Genomic DNA, 17,495 nt, shown 5'->3' with positions numbered 1-17,495 from the left:
AATTAAAACAAACTCTCTATATTTTGTGTAACTATCTTTAAAAATAGACGAAAAATATGTCATAACAGCTCAATGTCAGAATTTTAATCATGCTCAAAAAATGCCGAAGTGTTTCATTTATCTTTTAACATATACCGGGTTTTTGCCGATTTATATTTACATACATTTTGTAAGAGACGTAAGACTACTTTTTCACGTCGGAATTATATAATAAAAAAGTACACGACCGGAAACCAGCCGTCCAATTATACGGATCTGCCATGTATATCGGATAATTAATAAACATTACGACTAATTGCACAGTGCCTAAGCTCGGGCACCTAGAGACGAGCATCGAAACTTTCTACTCTCGTGAACGCGAATGTATTTCAAAACAGCAGTGCTGCTCAATGCAGAAATTATAACATAGATTACAAAACTGTGTCTCCGGATAACCACTCTCATTAAAATATTTTCATCTTTTATAAAATTAATTAATTCTATATAATGAGTAATACGTAATGAGCAGACACTTCAGTTTTTACGGCAATTAATTTTTAATAATTATTTTGCATTTTTTATTATACACAAATCGTATAGATTACTTGAATAATCTGCAACAAGGTGTAAGATATTTTAATTAGACAAGAAAATTTTTTCTCTTTGACTCATATAAGTATAAAAAATTAATAATTACATAATTCATTGCAAGATTAATTTTATCAATACTTAAAATTTCGAAAAAATAAGTGAAAGTAGGACCAATGTTATATCTCCAAGGATATCAATACATTTTTAAATTTTATCACATAATTTCTTATTTCTAATATTTTATAAGATTTTAATAATCGATAATCTTTTAACGATTAAAAACATCAAAGATACATTTTCTCTTAAGAAATGCAAAGTATCAAATTTAAACAAGCCAATCTGTTATACCATCTCATATTATTGCTTCACCTAATACTAGATTTTTTTTCAACAGTTTCTGCGCTAATGCGAGATTATACCTCCGATCAAATGCTCCGAAAGAAACGAGCGTTTCGCATGAAGAAAGCGACAGAGAGAAGAGGAGGAGTGCGGAGAGGAACGCGAGATAAAAAGAAAGCGGAAAATGAGACGGGGCGAGCTCTCTGAAAGTGGAACGGGCCGGTGCGCCAGTGCGGGAGATAAGTGCGCGAACGAAGAATGCACCAGCTCCGGCGCGGCGGCGTGATTTGTATCTCTTCGCTCGGGTCCGTCGTCTTCTGAAAGAACACGGACTCTGCGCCCGGTAGGTGCGCCCCTGACTGTCGGCTCTCTCGCGGTCCGAGCCAGTGCAGGTGCGCGCCCGCCAGTCTGTCGCCAGGTCTCCCCCTGGTCCTCTCTCGATGCCGTGGCTGTCTCCCTTTCTCCTCCCGCATGCCCACCATCGCCGTCGTTGTCGCCGTCTTCGTCGTCGTCGTTGCTGCTGCCGCCGCGGCCACGAGGACGAGATCGCGCACACTATGGACCCCTCCGCTACCTCCCGTCGTTTGGTCGGCGAACAAGGTGGCAAGGGGAAGAAAGGCATGGTATCGGCTCGGCACCTACCTTTCCGTGCCCTCCCTGCCCCGTTCTTCTCTCTGTCGCTCTTTTTTTTTTCTTTCTTTGCTCCGTGTTTGCGCTCGCCTGAATCTCCGTATGTATGTACGTATGTATCAACCTGTATCTCTCAGCCGGCTTCTTGTTCTTCCTCGCTTCCTTCTCATCCTCTTCGCTCTCTCATCTCGAGATTTCCTCTCCATCTTTTTCTCTCTTTTTATTATGCATCGGCTATCTAACTCTCTCCACCTCTCATTCTTTTGATTGCCTCCGTCCCCCTTCTCTTCTTTACCCTCCTCTCTCCCTCCCTCTGTCAGCCGAGGTGCGTTTTTGTTACGTTTGAATGTGCGTGCATATTCCCATCGCGGTTTTTCGCGAGAATCTTTAACTCCTCGCTTTGCAATATTTCAGCTTCCGTTTCATTACTGCGCATTTCTACGATGATTTCTTTAACTTGCAGAGAGTTCGTAAAATTAGTCTTAAGTTCTCTCTAATGTGAAATATAGATAGATTGTAATATTTATTCTTCTATAATTATACACACACATGTACTAGTTTAACTTTTCTACAATCACTTATTTAAGATTGCTGCTTTGCATCGAATCGTTTAAGAGCAAGTAGCGAATTGATTGTTGCTACTAGTTGGTAGCAAGAACCAGAGCAGGCAGCAGCAGTAGTAGTAATAGTAATATATATTATACATTATCTAGGCTTGGTTGGTCCTCGACAAGATCGTGTAATCCAACTGGATAAATAGACGCGCGGTTCCACCGTGACGTACGATAAATCGGAAAGGAATTTCTAACAGGAGAAAGAGAGAGAGATAAAGAGACTCGAGATCGTCTGCTGGGTGGTCGTCGTGTGGGAGGGACGAGACTTACCCGGGACTCGCACAGGACTCGTCGTCGACCTGTGCGTGAGGCGAAGAAAAGGAATGCGAAGAAGTGCCCGAGCATCGACGCTCTCGGAAACACACTCGCTTCGAACTTCGAATGCCTCGGATTAATCCTACAAATACCGGTCGAATGCGCATCGACGTGCATCGTGCACGTGCAATACTTTTCGCGATGTGTACGTTTTTTTTTTTTTTTTTTTTTTTTTTTTTTTTTTTTTTTTTACTCGATTTATATTCGAATTATTTCTTTCTTTTAGAAAGAAGATCATCGTATATCAGTTTTTCAGAAATTTAAACAATTTCCAATTTTAATTTAGAAAATTATGTTCTAATTTATTAAAATCAAATAATCGAAATATAAAGAGATAAACTGTTATTATAAAATATATCAACTTGAACATTTTAACACAAATATTGTAATATTAATATAATTTTGTCTATTTTCTTCTTATTACATCATTTGTTGCTGTATATTAAACAAGACATTAGCTATAATTAACATTGCGTATTTTGAAATTTTGGGACAAAAATATTAACGGAACAAATCATGATTTTCTATTTAAAGATAGTTAGCAACAAAAGGCAGGTGTCAACAGCGAATATTTTTTTTCTGAATGGATCGATGAAAAAAAAAAGATATACGGTTATTTTCTTTAAAAAGAATTCTCAAACTGACCACTATATTTCTTGTCAAAGAATTGCGAACTGTCGAATTATGTCTCATTATTCTTCCCCATTATGTAAAAAGAAATTACGAAATCACACAAAAATAGATTGTGAGCCGTGAAACTAAAGGCGAAAAACTCCTTTTGTCAAGCTAAGGCAAACAAAAAAATCGACCATTTTATGAGAAAACCTATGAGAATAATGGTTCGATTTTCTTAAATGTCAATAGAAGGAAAGGACAAAAAATTACCTACGGTATCGTTCGGCTCTCTATCGTAGGAAACACTTCTCGCAAAACTCGCTTTTCATTAGGTACACTAGATTTCGTTTATATAAGACTCATACATTTCGTCGCCTTGATCCCCGACTGGCATGGCTGGAATTTATTGCGCTAGCGTATTTGCAACGCGATTGCATCACCGACGACTGTGCATTCTTTTTTTCCACTTCGCGGCCAAGAGTAAACATACTCGTTAGCGTTATATGATCATGCGATATATATGATATTCTACTTCCGTATGATACACGATTTTATCTCTGTCTCTCTCTCTCTCTTTTGCAGTTTCAAAGAGCTATCTACTTTTGGGGATCGAGGCCAAATAAAAAAAGAATCTTGCTGAGATTTGTCCAGGTGTATAGTGCGCGCGAAATATGACGACAGCTGAAGCTACTACCATGGAGAATTCACGTCTGGTTGCCCATTTGTAATTAATGAAACGCTTTAAAAGACACCTGTGCGACCATCTCTTCCTGCGCACAGGTGGCTACCTAGACCGCCACGGCGATAAACCTGGTCTCGCGTGTACAGGTGTGCGCCACAGGTACGCCAGCACTCTGAATCGGGAACTCGTCGCATTGATACGACGAAAATCCGGTCATGAGTAAATTAACTGTCTGATAATATCGAGGTTATCGATTTACATAGCTTATCGTTATCGTCTGTAAAGACCTCTCGTCGGAAAGAGCATTTTAATGCCTTCTATTTCGAACATTTTAAATTTGTGTTCTTAAAAAAATAATTTATATTATTTCCAACATATACATATATATATAATCCTTTATGTATATAATCAAACTTTTTATATAATTGAAGAAAGGAATATTATATACAAGCGACAAGCTTCTTTTTCTTAAAAAAGTACTATTATAATTAAAGCATGTTGGAAATATACTTATACATATGTATTTAATATATAGAATGACATTTTTTCTTGAAGATTGAAATTATTTTTTTTTGTAGGATGTATCGTATGAATACGGACATTGAGAGATAGCAGATATATATATTCTTCTACAAATTCCTCATTTTTCAAGAGAGTTTTTTTGAAAAATGGCCCAAGGACGTATCGCCCAAGGCGCTCTGATCTTGGCAGAAATTCGAGCCTCTCCGAAGGTTGTCCGACAACAAAACAACGACGAGGTGGAACAGCGTACTCGATGGAACGAGGTAAGAACGGAAAACAGGCTCCCACGAATCTTTCTCTGTCTCTCTTCCACACCGCTCATTGTAAAGCTGTGAAGGAAAGAGCGCGGGTTCTCTCTTGGGAGTTCTCTTGGTTTGTGTCAGTAACGGCTACGAAGTCAGCTCGAGCGTGAACGATACATATCAAGTTAAATTTCACACAGGAAAAATCAGAAAAAATTCCCTCTTGCTTGCGCAATAATAAAATCAAAGAGAAAAAATAAATAATATATATATATATATATATATATATATATATATATATTTGTCGACATGTTTGTTAGATATGTGTATTAAGCCAAAAATCTTTTTACAAATTTCATATCAATTCATAATTATATATCAATCTCAATTAATCATTAAATTTCGTTTGTTAATTTAAACCGATACAAGAGTTTGATATATAGATTTTTTTTATACAGCCACGTTTCTTCCATGACGTGTGAGTAAGAAATATACTTTCGACAAAGGGTGTACTAAACGAGACAGCTGTAAATAATTAATACTTGTCGATATAGGAGCCTCGTGCCGCTTCGATAACGATATACAATATAAAAAGCGTGGCAGAAGCCTCGTGCAAGATTCGACCATGTGTGCACTTACGGGTTCACATACGGGCGTTTGTGCCACTCTACACATCATATGGTCGACTTATGAATGGTATCTGCACACGTTCCCACGTCACTGAATGAGCCTCAGGTCCCTCACGTCCATCCGGCATCGTAGCCGCCTGTATTCCACGTGTAAATCGTTCAATTCTCATCTCACATTTCCCCTCTTCCTTTAGTTCTACCTTGTTCGAATAGTGTATTATTGAAAAGTAGACTTTCTCAGATCTGCGACTACAGAGATCTTCACGATTACAGAGTATTTGAGAAGTAATGATCAGAAAGAATAAAATGCTGACCTACAGAAACCATCAAGTTAGGAATGATTGGAAATAAAATATCTGATAATTATATTAGTAATAAGTAATAATATAAATGTGTATAGTTAATCATTAATTATAACTCTTTATAAACTAACTTAACACTTTGATTTAAATCTTATTTATCTTGTTAGGTCTGTATATGATAATATCTGTATAATTGAGTTTTTTTTTAATTCCATTTAATTTTGCATTCTTCTGACCACGAAATTTTGCAATGTTTCCAGTAAGAGGCAAGATGTGTACGTGCGTCATCAAATACATAGAATACATCGAAGTCTCGGCAGGAAACAGGTGTCAGTTCATAGCCATCGCTGCGGTGGCTGTCTTAGATTGCGGCACTGACAGAGACGCGTCGGACGACGACGGACACCTGCACGCCTCCGATTGTACATAAGATCAGCGCTGCTCTCCCCGGAGTCTATCACCTTTCTCTCTCTTTCTTTCATAGCTCTCGTCTTTTTCCTATCTCGCGATACTGCGGATCTCGGTCCTCCCACGGTGCGAAGGAGCGGAATCCAAGAATCACGTATGCGCGAGATAAAGGAGAGAATCAGAAACCAAAAGAAAATCCGCGTTAAAGTCGAAGGAGGGAGCGAGATCGCCGCTTAAAATGGAACGGGCAATAATGGCGAATGCTCGAGAGAAAGAGAAAGAGAGAAGAGAAGGACATCGCATCGTCAGGTCGTCACGCACTTCGCGCCACGCGGTCGCATTTGTATTCTCTCAAGAGAGAAAGAGAGAGGATTGGTGCGTCGAAAAGAGACGGATCGCTCTGTGAAGCAGAGATGGAGACTTGCCTTTGAGAGACGAGGCCGAGCTCGCTCGTGAGAAAGAGGAAGAAAGAGAGAGCGAGGGAGAGAGAGAGAGAGAGAAGGCAGAGGTGGTCGTGCAAGTGGTCGTGGACGTGACGAGGACGGAGGACGACGTCGAGAGAGCGGCTTGGGACGCAACGAATCGGAGAAGGACGACAAGATTGGGTTGTGTCGGAGGCGCCGTGATTCAACCGAACGCGCAGGTGTGCCGCAGACTGGCCGGCGCCTCTCTGGAATGCAGGCCCCCCTTCCTCCTGTCAGTCGGTCGGGCTGGGTCCCTCTCTCGACGTATACTCAACCCCCTAAGGGCCCCACTGCGACTTCACGTCGTTCACCACTACCATTGCCAATTACGGCACGCAAGCGCAAGTGCGGACGCACGTTCGACTTTGTGTGTGTATCGCTGTATATACGTGCGCCTCGACGACGCTACGTCACGTCCTCTCACGGCAATCAGTGCAGCTGGCCACCAACGCGTTCCCACGGGGCCAAACCGACCAGGCCAGCTAGCTTCGGTCACCTTTGCACGTCTCTTACCTGTCCTGTTCTCTCGCTCCTTCTCGTTTTCTTCATCTTTCTCCCGTTGCTCTTCTCCGCGATCCTCTTGTTCGTTTCTCTTCCTGCGAGAGCGTCCGTTTCCTCTTTCTTCTCCCCTCTGTTATCTTCTTTCTTCTCTCACGCGTCTTTATAATCTTTATATATTCCCGCCTCACTTCGTAAAGATTACTCCGATATTTCAATATCTTTGAAAATTGATATAAAATAACGCTCGAAGAAGAGGGATAATTTGTTTTGGTGTTAAAACTCGTTAAGATAAAATTAATTGCAAAAATAGCATATTTTTCTCTCTTTCTCTTTTAATTAGGAAGAACGTATTTCACCGTAAAAAGACTGATGTATAAACAATTGCCGCCGATCGTGTTTCGTGTCTAGTATGATTAGGGCGATTGATAAATGTGGACCCCACAGAAAAGCGGGAGAAAAAAGTTACCAGGGAAGACAGAGAAACTTTTATACTTGATGCTGTTACGTGTCAGACGGAAAGCGGTGTCGAATAACTTTCTTGGGTGGCTGGCGCATTTCTGGACTTTTTCACGACTCGCCTAGTTTTACAACACGAGCCGCTGCGACTCGTTGTCGAGAATTATGACGACAGGGGTTACCGAGGGGCCGCCGTAATCAATGAGGGTACCGTAATCATGATTCGCTCCTTGCGGCCATCACGACGCATTTTATGACGAAACACAATGGTCACGTTCAACTTTTCTTGAAAAGCTCTGACAAGCTAACATCATTTTTGTATATTTTATAAGTATATCCACTGATCTTTATGAATAATATAATATAATATTATATATATATGATCAGTGAAATATATCTTAACAATAATGTTATATTAGGACAGACTTGACTATATAATTTTTTTTAATATGCGAAAAAGATTTAACAACACGAAAAAAATTTTTCAAGTTCAGGTAAAAGTTGTGCGACCTATATTCAAACCAGGTGTTCTCGAGAAACGATTCTATAGTATTTCAAAACGATTCTAAGACCTGATTGTAGTTGCTTCTCTTTTGCAGTGCTCGCCGAAATTCCTGTCTCTATCCTTTCCTCGTATTTCGGTTAATACCATACGTATTGTGCACTTGCGAGGTGCGGATGAAACGGTCGCCGAAGTAGTCAACCGTTTTATGACAATGTACCAAGCAGTATTCGAAGACATCTGTGAAAGAAACACGTACGCAGGTAGGTACGAAATATGTGCAGTTTGTACCTGTCCTGACGATGTCGAAGAATAGCGGTTCTGGCGAAGAATCTAGAATTCTCGAAAACATCGGAATTATTATACATATCCCGTTAGAAAAGTACAAAAAGATTTTAATTTCAAGATATTCATATTATATATAAGTGTGGAGCTGATATAATAATAATATAAATTTATATTATATATAATTATATATATATATATATATATATATATATAAAATTAAGAAACAATAAAATCAAAGAATTATATGATATAATATGAATATATGGTAATTTGCTTAAAATTCCACTATGTCTATATATAGTATGTTAATTGAGAGAATATGTATCTACTTAAAAAATGATCAAATTATGCTTGTAAATTACAACGACACTTAAATTTTTTTAGCTCGCGCACAAGATTTTATACGACGTGGAATTCTAGACGGTCGTTTCCTGTGAAAGTTGCGAAATAAGCGGATAACGCCGATCTGATACCGAGGAGCGACGAGTGTTCCAGATCGCATGACGACGACAAACGACGAGGCGCACCTCGAGAAACAGGTCAAGATGTTTCTGGTTCCCGTTAATGATTCGCCGTATGCTCGTGTCGGGTATATTTTAAAAACGGATGACGAGATAGTATTTTCGCGGTACGGCCAACCGTTTGAACAGCTGCGCAAATAGCAGAGGATCCGCGCGCTTCTTCGGCGGCCCCGTGATTTCTGTCTCTCTGCATTCCGCTTTGCCATTTGCAATTTTATCGCCGGTTCCATCCAGACAGAGCAAACGTTCAAACACTGTATCGTGACAGTTCCATCGGTTTTCAAATCAATATGCATTTCAGATCGATCATGTTGGCAAGTAGAATGCCAATATTTGCACACACAATGCATATTGAACAAACTATATTCACATACGTTAACAATTCTTTAAAGTGTTTTTAATTTTTATAAAACATGAGATCTTATCTCAAATATAGTACATGTATATTTTTGTTTCTGTAATAATTTATAATCTATTTTATTTTAAATTGCATCTTTTATATATAGGCTCTCAAAAATGAGTATAATGATGGTTAAAAGTAAAATACACGCAGAGAATAAGATATTATTTTATCATTTTTTCATTCAGTTATTATGAAACGTGTCGAAAGTATGTAGAAAAAAATAAGATTGCCTTAATTTTCATACTCATTATTGTGCTTTCAGACCAATCCTCTGGAGTGGAGGGATATTTCTCCCCTTCGAAGAGCACGTTTTATCCGACGTGGTACTCGCAATTAGCGCCATAGTACTCCATTCTACGAACAGAGAACTACGCAGGGGAAGGCGAATAGATAACGAGAAAGAAGGAGCGACGAGACCAGCGTTAAAACGAGGGAAAGAGTATGCGAGACGAGGCAAAAGAGCGTGAGTGTATAGTTATATAGCCAACCTCTCGTTCCCTCTAGCCGCGCTCTCTCTCTTTCTCTCTCCCTGCCTCTTCCTGATACGATGTTACAGTCTTGTAGGCAGCCGGGGATCGGGAGAGTCGCCCCACAGCTAACACGTGCAAGGCGCACGTGCACTCTGAGAGAGAGACCGACCGACTCTAGCCGCTGGCGCACAATCATCGGATGCCAAGATACACTCCACGGAATAATTTTCGTTCGGAGCACTCCCGTGGTTCTTTTCTTCCTTCTCGGTTGGACGAAATTGATGACGATGATGAAAAAATCCGCGACGAAGGAGAGCAGGTATATCTGGCCGAACCTCGTCATCGATTCCAAATGACTGCGATAAATAATTCTACGCCCTGCGTCCTTGGCTCTCGAAAACGAGCGATGGCGATGTGATTGCTACTCACTTCTTGGGGAGAAATTTAGAATTTAAGAGAATAACATTTTTTTCTAAATCGAAAATTAAATGCCAAACGTGAAATTTCGTATAAATTTATCTTCTTGAAGAATTTAAAATTTGAGAGAGCGAGAGAGATTTTTTAAATTGAAAATCAAATGTTAGTTTTTATATTTCGTTATCGTTTCGTTATGCAAACAGAATTTTTATTACAGGAAACGTAATAATTTCGTAATACGTACTTTAAAAATATCTCGAAATTAATCATATCGCTCCTTAATCTGTACACTATTCAAGTAGAATTCACTTTTCTTTTGTCTTGAAGTTTCTTACGTTACAATTTGAAAATTATTCCTACTTATCTAATCTTATTTAAGCCGTTTTGACTGATTTATACAATCGAGATATCATGTTTTGACCACACGGTGAGTGATATGTTTACATACGGTTTACTAACGATTACGATATTGTGTATAAATAGATGTACAATAAATCTCAATAATATACATATAGACCGGTTAAAGTCGAGAAGAAGGAAACTGAAGAATTCGATACAATTCAAAATTGAAAAATTTTCATCTTTTATCTCTTCCACCGATTTGCTATAAACATTTTGTCCCTGTCACGCGAACCGATATCTCTTCATTCAGGGAGGCATATTAGTATGTAGAAGCGCAGCCGGGTTAAATCGCGCCACGTTATGCATTCTAAGGGGGTTGACTCGAGCCGGTCCTCTTCGGCGCGATTTTCGACGCAGCTCACGCGTTTGGCGGCGCTCCGCAAATTTATTCGTAAGAGTGTACGACGCGCGAGAGAGAGGTGAGAGCATCCACTACCACCACACCTATGTATGGATGGCGGCGGCACACTCTATCTCACGGACGGATACGACGCAGCAGGAAGCGCACGATTACGGGCGCAGCTCACTTCGGGATACATACATTCCCGACTCCCTTGCTTCGGAGGAGAGCAGCTGTGCGCGGAGATGCGCGCCCGCGGTTTCCAATCCGGTCGTCGCGGATATCTCGTCGGCCCGATTTCGAGCAGGGGCAGAGCGAGTTACCGCTAATTATAGGTCCTCTCTGTGTGTCGCTTTTTCCTCGCGTCCCCCACAAACAAAATCGCGACAAAATTGCCGGCTCCGCGCCTCCTCGACATCCCGGAGCCTCCTTTGATTAAACTCGATAATCTCCGTTTTTAAGGTGAAACGTTATTTCTCTTGATGAAAATGTCTTTGAAGTCATTTAATCGATCGCAAATTCTTTTGTCAGTTTTATTTTATGTCAATATATAGCTCGAATGAGAGTTTTATATCTGCGCAAATTTTATTTTTCAGATTGACATTATCTATATTAATCACCTGTAGAGAGGAATGAATGTCTAAGGGACTATTGTCTAGAGTTTTGGATTCAAAGCACGAGGATAGAGATTGTTTAGAATATAAAATGCAGATTTCTCACGGAGACTTTGGATAATATTTTAATAAAGAGAAAATGAAGAATTTTGTAAGTATATATAAAAAATATTTTCTCCATTTTTCTATAATTAAAATACATTTATTCGAGTAAATTTATCGAATTTTTTTACATAAATTCAATGTGCATCAGTTTCTCACGAGATTAACTTTTGCCGGTGACAATCTCTTTGCTTATCAGATACGTGGAAGTGACTCAAGAAGACGATGCCGAACGACGATAATCGAGTTCGGGCCATCAAGAGAGAGACCAGTTATCTCGATAGACCCTTCGGTACATCTGAACCGAGAATATACTGATAACATTAAAACCGCGCCTTATCGTCCAGACACGTGATAAGGATTTCTGTCTTAAGTGCTTAACGCTTATGGACAAGAAGAGTGGAATTCGTTTAAGTGCAAGACGAGTACGGCCGAATGGATCAACACCTGGGCGGTCAATTTGGCCGAGTCACTTCCTCTTCGGTGATTCATCCTACTCGGACACTCTAGACTTGTATGTAATTTCAGGTTTTTAGTCAATGGATCCAAAATTATCCGAGAAGCGTTTGCTCGTATGACAACAGCATTTCGCGAAATTATTTTCCAGAATAATATGAATGGCTTAAAATAATAGCAATAATAATGTAATTTAAAATCCGAATATAATTTCGGAGTTTTTTTTATTTCAAGAATACTGTAAGCGCTTCTTATTCTTGTACAGTACGTTGGCTCGATGTTCCACACGAAACTGGGCGTAAATATTGAGTACGAGAGGTTGAATGCATGAGTTTTCGATTCGAGGGAAGAATTTCGATGCGGATGATCCAGCTAATCACTTTGCGATGCCACGTCGCCGGGAAACCAACAATTCCGACGCTAATTGAGCGGTCTCAGGGCGGTGATACGGTGTTAAAGCCATAACATCCGATGGTTACTGGGGGGATCTCAATGTGAAAAGAGTATCAGTAAATCCTCTCGCGCATATACATACATTTATATATATATATATATATATATATATATATATATTTATATTCCTATACAATATATATATATGTATGTATGTATACAACGATAGCGTGCCGCGGCGGTTTCCTCTCAATTTATTTATTCGCGGGTCAAGGGAACTCCATTTCTTAAACACGGGGGTCAAGGAGTCAATGAGATCCGGTTGCCTCAGGTATGTAACCGCACAAGTGCTTGCCCGGTCGAGTCTCACGCGCGTTCGGTTTTATTCCCTGTAATTTTCCATGGGATTGTTTCTCCTCTTCATCCGAGAAAGAAAGAAAGAGGAGGAGAGAAAAAAGGACACCTCGTCAACAAACCGCGTCGCGAAATTACGCGACAAACACGCCGATCTGAATAATGATCGTCGCGATAATGCAGCCGTGAACAATCATCTTTTTGCGCGCCGACAGTAGGTAGAAGGTATGACTCGACTCTTTTTATCCTTATCGGCGACGCGATGAAAGAACATGTATGCGTATATATTAGCAAATCGACTCTGGAAAATAATTGCGAAAGCGCTCTGCGTCTTATTTGACAAATAAGAAATTAATACGTCGCCCCGATAGTGATGTATGAGCCTGGTTTTTTTACTATTTCAATTAAAAACGTATCACGCCTTGTCCGATAAATTTTCTTTGAATAGTGTATTATATCAATTAGAGATCATGTAGAAGTGATAAGCGGTACATTTCCAATTAATACTGTTATCATTTAGAAAAGACAGATTACAATTGAAATATTAATTAAATTGCGTGAAATAAGTATAAAAATCACCTGGTTTTTATTGCATATTTTGCTTTTATATAATGACTGAAAACTAAAAGCGTGTATGTATCTTTATTTTCAGACACGAATAAATTTGTCAAAAATGATGACTCAACAACAATCAACAGCTATCATCATTTCGAATACTTCAAGATTCGATCATCGACAGTGTCATCGATGAGAGAGAGAGAGAGAAAGAGATTGTCCTCGGAAGCTTCGCCGGAGCTCGCATGAAATCTCACGAGCGGCTGTCATTCAATGATTCCGCGTGTCCACCCCGCTGCCCTCAATTGCTTCGCAGGCCGCTCTCGCGCGTTTTTCCTCGGACGAGTGTACTGTCGGCGTCGCCTGGAAATTCTACGAAGCGTGTCGCCGCTATTCCGGCCGATCCCCTTCTCTCTTTCGCTCTTATCGTGCGCGGCCACCTCTTCTTTTTTTATTCTCAGCTCGTAGTAGCGCCGGACATCGGGCGGGTTCTTGTCTTCAACGACCGGTAACGAGACTCCGCTCGAAGTCACGAAGCGCGTACGTGCGAGCACGCGAACCGAGGAGCAAGACGGAGGATACAAAGTACGATGTAATCGCCTCGAACAGAGTACATATTCGCTGCTGGGAGCGATTGAGCCGTCCGCGGCGACGATTTTTGCGGTTCGCGAGCAAAGACGAAATCGCTCTTCGCAAAAGTTGCGAGGCAGTCATGCAAGAAAGAACCTTTTATGAATCAAGCTAACATTCGCTCGGAAAGATTGAGCATTTTTGTCGAAAAATAGATAAGGACCATTGAATGTATGATTCTTCGAAGCTGTAAAGAAGCAATTGAATCTGCTATTTAGATAGGAATATTTTTATAAATGGAATTCTGTCTAAAGTGAGCTACTTATAAATGCAATTACAATTTTATCACTTTCAGGAGACTATTCGCCCGAAAGATTGAATCTGAAACAACTTTTGCATAATGAAAGCGCTCTGTTAATCAGTCATTAGAAAGTTACTCCAAGATTCTGCAGGAAATGGGAGAATTTAATTTAAAACAGTTACATATACAAGATAATTAGTTATTATTACATCGTTCCTCACTCGATTAAATGTATGTGAAAGATTATACTTACTTATTATAGCTTATCCAAAGAAAAAATATTACATTTGTTTAACGCTAAAGGTAGAGAACTGGTTTTCAATTGTTGTTTATATATAAATTAAATGCTTCAATCTTCTTTTTCTTCAATATAAAATATAAAGTTTATACATACATATATTTTACTTGTGTACCTAAAGCTGAACATATTCCGAAATAGTGTATTTTAAAAATAATGTACAACGATTTCTCGCAGTAATTGCAACCTTGTCTGTTAACAGTGGAGGCACAAGATTTATTCGAGCAAAGGTTTTCGCGCCGCTGTAGAAAATTGCAGCCGGAATCATGGTGAACGACCGTCGTCGTACATACATCAGATGCACATAGAGCCCCGGGGACGATGGTGGTCGCCGGCCGCCTGTTGTTACGGTGTTGGTAGTGACGACGGTGCCTCTTCTCTTCATGGTAGTAGTAGCCGTGATGGCTAGTGGCTGGCGCCGCCGGACGTTCAACAATGGTTCGTATTCCCCTTTCCCTCCCTCCCTTTTACACTCCCTTCGTGTTCCACCGACGCCGCCAGTCGCATAGTCGTCAAACACCCCCGACTACTGATAGCTTCGAAGTCGTGCAGCGAAATCGGAAACCCACCCCCTCCCATAACAATCTATATTATTTTTTTCTTCATTAATTTGTCAAATACTTACTTTATTTTTTTTTTTTATTTTTATTATTATAGTTCTAAAGCTTTAATTGAGGATAATTTTGATACTTTTTATGCTGACCCAAGTAGCAAACTGACATCATTGATGTAAAAATGACGTAACTTGCTACCTGGGGATTTTCTATCGCTAGATATATTAAAATAAAAATAAATTCCAGGTCCTCTCGAATGAAGAATGGAGGAAAAAAAATGAATGGCCCGACAGGACTCGCGTGACACTCGAGGCTGCCGCTACTCCACTCGGGCAGCGATTGCGCCGTACAAATGGTGGTAGCGTCTCGAGGATCGAGGAGGGGAGCGACATGGGGCAAGGCTATAAAAAGACGTCAGGTGAGGGGCGGAGGCCAGTCGGCTTCGATCCGTCAAACGATCGTGTGTGACTTCAGGGTCGGCGCAGTCGACACTCTACGACGATTCAGTACGCGGTGACCGGACAATCAGTTTTGTCATCGTCGCACGTCACGACACGTTGCTCCCACTCGAAGGAGAATGCGCCTGGTCGGTAGTGCGACGAGCTCGTGATACACGCGTGTGTGTATATGTGCGTTGTGTCGAGCGAACGAGAGCAAGATTCTCGGTGAAAAGGAAGACGATACCGTTGAATTTCCGAGAGACTCGGCGCAGCCGTCCCCGTCGCTCACGACGTACACTTTGCGCCTCCGTGACTCTCTCGGCAGATCGATAAATATACATACGCGCGTGTGTGCATGTGTGTGTGTGTGCGCGCGCGCGCTATCGTCGTCGAGCGACCACGCAGAGCGGCGCCGAGAGGAAATCAATCCAAATTCATCAGCTCGATTGCTCGTGGCTGTAACCAGGAATCCAAGCCGTTGCCAGTCATGAAGGCGATGGTGGTGAGCCCGCTGGGCGGCAGAGTTCCGCCCGATCATCGCGGCGTTCTGCACAACGGCCTGGGAATCGGCGGCACCAGGCGCGACCTCGAGGCCGAGGAGGTGGCCGCTTACCTGACGAAGCTGCGCTCCCTCGTGCCGGACATGCCGCGCAAACGGAAGCTGTCGAAGCTCGAGGTGATCCAGAGGGTGATCGAGTACATCTGCGACCTGCAGACCGCCCTGGAGGAGACAAACGCCGCTGCGCATCAGGAGACGACAACGACGACGCAGTCGTCGAGACAACCCCTGCTGAATGCCATCACGACGACCACCACGACAACCGCCCCCACCATCGCGACGTCCGTCATAATGACGACAACCTCGACGGTCGCTGAACGGTGACCTGCCGGCCGGACTGATTAAGGTACAGGTCGCATCGATGTCATCCTTCTTCGTGGATTGGCGGATATATACTCCGAAAGGGTTGTTCGGGCGTCATGGAACGTCGCGTAAACTCGCCCGCTGATCTACACTTGACTTGACGTTCCAGGAGATGGTGTTAATCACCTCCCCCGTCTTCGCCGCCAACCCCCTACCCTCCCCCTGGAAAAGAGAAACGGGAGACCGTTCGACGGCGCGCCTGCACCCGAAAGGAAGATGAGCCTGAAAACGAAGACGTTTGAGAAAAGCGAGAAAAGATTCCCGCACCTCTTCGATTTCTTAAGGTCTTCCCTTCCCCGGAGAAGGGAAATTGTAAATATACTTGTACATAGACTCTCTCTCATCGCGCATTCCTCACGAGATCTCTTTCACTATAAGGACTTCATACGAGGATCCTTCTCTTGTCTTTTTTTTCGGGAATCTTACCATTCCAAATTTGTTCAACAGCGTATTATTTAGAAATCGAAAATATCACGTATCTATTCATCTTCAAAGTTCCGTTTTGCGATTGATGAACCGTAGGAAAAGGCGATCTTTTTTTTATATTGATTAATATAATCTTGCGGTTGAAGTAATTGACATCGGTTCTCCGGTGCAGGGCGAGAATTTATTTGTCGATTATAATAATAATAATAATAATAATAATAATAATAATGTGCCGAGGGCGCAGTATCGTGCGTGGACAGATGTCACGGAGTCTCCTTCTCCGAAAATGTTTGCCATATACATTCAGTAGAGTCATTACATTAGCGCCCCGCCCAACTGGTCGCCGATCGATCGCCTTTTCTTACACGGTTCTCTCTTGGAAAACGCGCTCCGTCATCGCCTGACTCGCGAGCGATCTGCGAGGTTTATTTCGTAGAATACGTCTTAATAGTTGGCGATTTCGAATTTCGATGTCGATACACAATGGTGATTTTTTTTTATATTCGTCTGTGACACTCGACTTGCGAGAAATTAAATTTTCACCAAAATTCTCGACGACTTTAAATCCCATGTTTCGTTTCCCGGTTAAGATATTCACGCTCTCGCTGTATATCGCCGATACCTTTTATTATTGTATGATTATATTATATCGTTGTTATATATACATAGCCCTTTATGTTATAATTTAGAGAGAGCTAACTCCCCTTCCTCAATCCGCGTAAATAGTGTATATTTACGAAGACTGAAAGGCTGTAAGAGTACATTAATGCGCGGGCGAATTGCACTCGCACACACGAAATAAATGCAAACTGTGTCTACAAGTTATTTTTGCGTACTTGTTTCTCCTTTTTCGCGCGTGCAAATATACCCTCTATACG

The 17,495-nt window shown here is 41.3% G+C and overlaps 2 protein-coding genes and 1 pseudogene across 4 annotated transcripts; all 3 read left to right on the top strand.

Moving 5' to 3' along the window:
- Nucleotides 1-486: 486 nt before the first annotated feature.
- Nucleotides 487-4,430, top strand: LOC146725217 (uncharacterized; annotated as a pseudogene). The gene is made up of 4 exons (XR_014924873.1): nt 487-497; nt 1,033-2,613; nt 3,666-3,924; nt 4,344-4,430. The product of XR_014924873.1 is annotated as an uncharacterized LOC146725217 (transcript).
- LOC146725216 (uncharacterized) lies at nt 3,815-7,085 on the top strand. The gene is made up of 3 exons (XM_085483588.1): nt 3,815-3,984; nt 4,459-4,550; nt 5,721-7,085. Exons 1-3 carry the CDS (start codon nt 3,815-3,817, stop codon nt 5,888-5,890), a joined length of 432 nt encoding a protein of 143 aa, XP_085339714.1. The 3' UTR covers nt 5,891-7,085.
- A 1,449-nt stretch (nt 7,086-8,534) lies between these two features.
- Nucleotides 8,535-17,442, top strand: emc (Basic helix-loop-helix domain-containing extra-macrochaetae). Of its 2 annotated transcripts, XM_085482031.1 has the most exons (9): nt 8,535-8,618; nt 9,266-9,466; nt 9,560-9,792; nt 11,229-11,397; nt 11,548-11,862; nt 13,204-14,208; nt 14,478-14,713; nt 15,076-16,174; nt 16,301-17,442. In XM_085482031.1, the coding sequence occupies exon 8, from the start codon at nt 15,625-15,627 to the stop codon at nt 16,150-16,152; it is 528 nt and encodes a 175-aa protein (XP_085338157.1). In that variant the 5' UTR covers nt 8,535-8,618; nt 9,266-9,466; nt 9,560-9,792; nt 11,229-11,397; nt 11,548-11,862; nt 13,204-14,208; nt 14,478-14,713; nt 15,076-15,624; the 3' UTR covers nt 16,153-16,174; nt 16,301-17,442. The 2 variants fall into 2 exon arrangements, with proteins under 2 accessions (XP_085338157.1, XP_029175360.1); XM_029319527.2 differs by having other exon boundaries at nt 15,076-17,442.
- The last annotated feature ends 53 nt before the right edge of the window (nt 17,443-17,495 follow it).

This window comes from Nylanderia fulva, unplaced genomic scaffold (genome assembly GCF_048542155.1).
Source record: "Nylanderia fulva isolate GAGA-0341 unplaced genomic scaffold, ASM4854215v1 Scaffold10, whole genome shotgun sequence".
In the NCBI taxonomy this organism is placed as follows: domain Eukaryota; kingdom Metazoa; phylum Arthropoda; class Insecta; order Hymenoptera; family Formicidae; genus Nylanderia; species Nylanderia fulva.
The sequence above is the reverse complement of the archived record's forward strand: the minus strand, read 5'-3'. Positions and strand labels throughout refer to the sequence as shown.

What these genes read in the sequence shown, in the direction of transcription:
- emc (XM_085482031.1), top strand. Translation starts at nt 15,625, where the DNA reads ATGTGTGTGTGTGTGCGCGCGCGCGCTATCGTCGTCGAGCGACCACGC.
- LOC146725216 (XM_085483588.1), top strand. Translation starts at nt 3,815, where the DNA reads ATGAAACGCTTTAAAAGACACCTGTGCGACCATCTCTTCCTGCGCACA. An exon ending in CGACGAAAATCCGGTCATGA is followed by an intron (nt 3,985 to 4,458) that starts GTAAATTAACTG and finishes GTATCGCCCAAG; the next exon opens with GCGCTCTGATCTTGGCAGAA. An exon ending in AGCGTACTCGATGGAACGAG is followed by an intron (nt 4,551 to 5,720) that starts GTAAGAACGGAA and finishes CAATGTTTCCAG; the next exon opens with TAAGAGGCAAGATGTGTACG.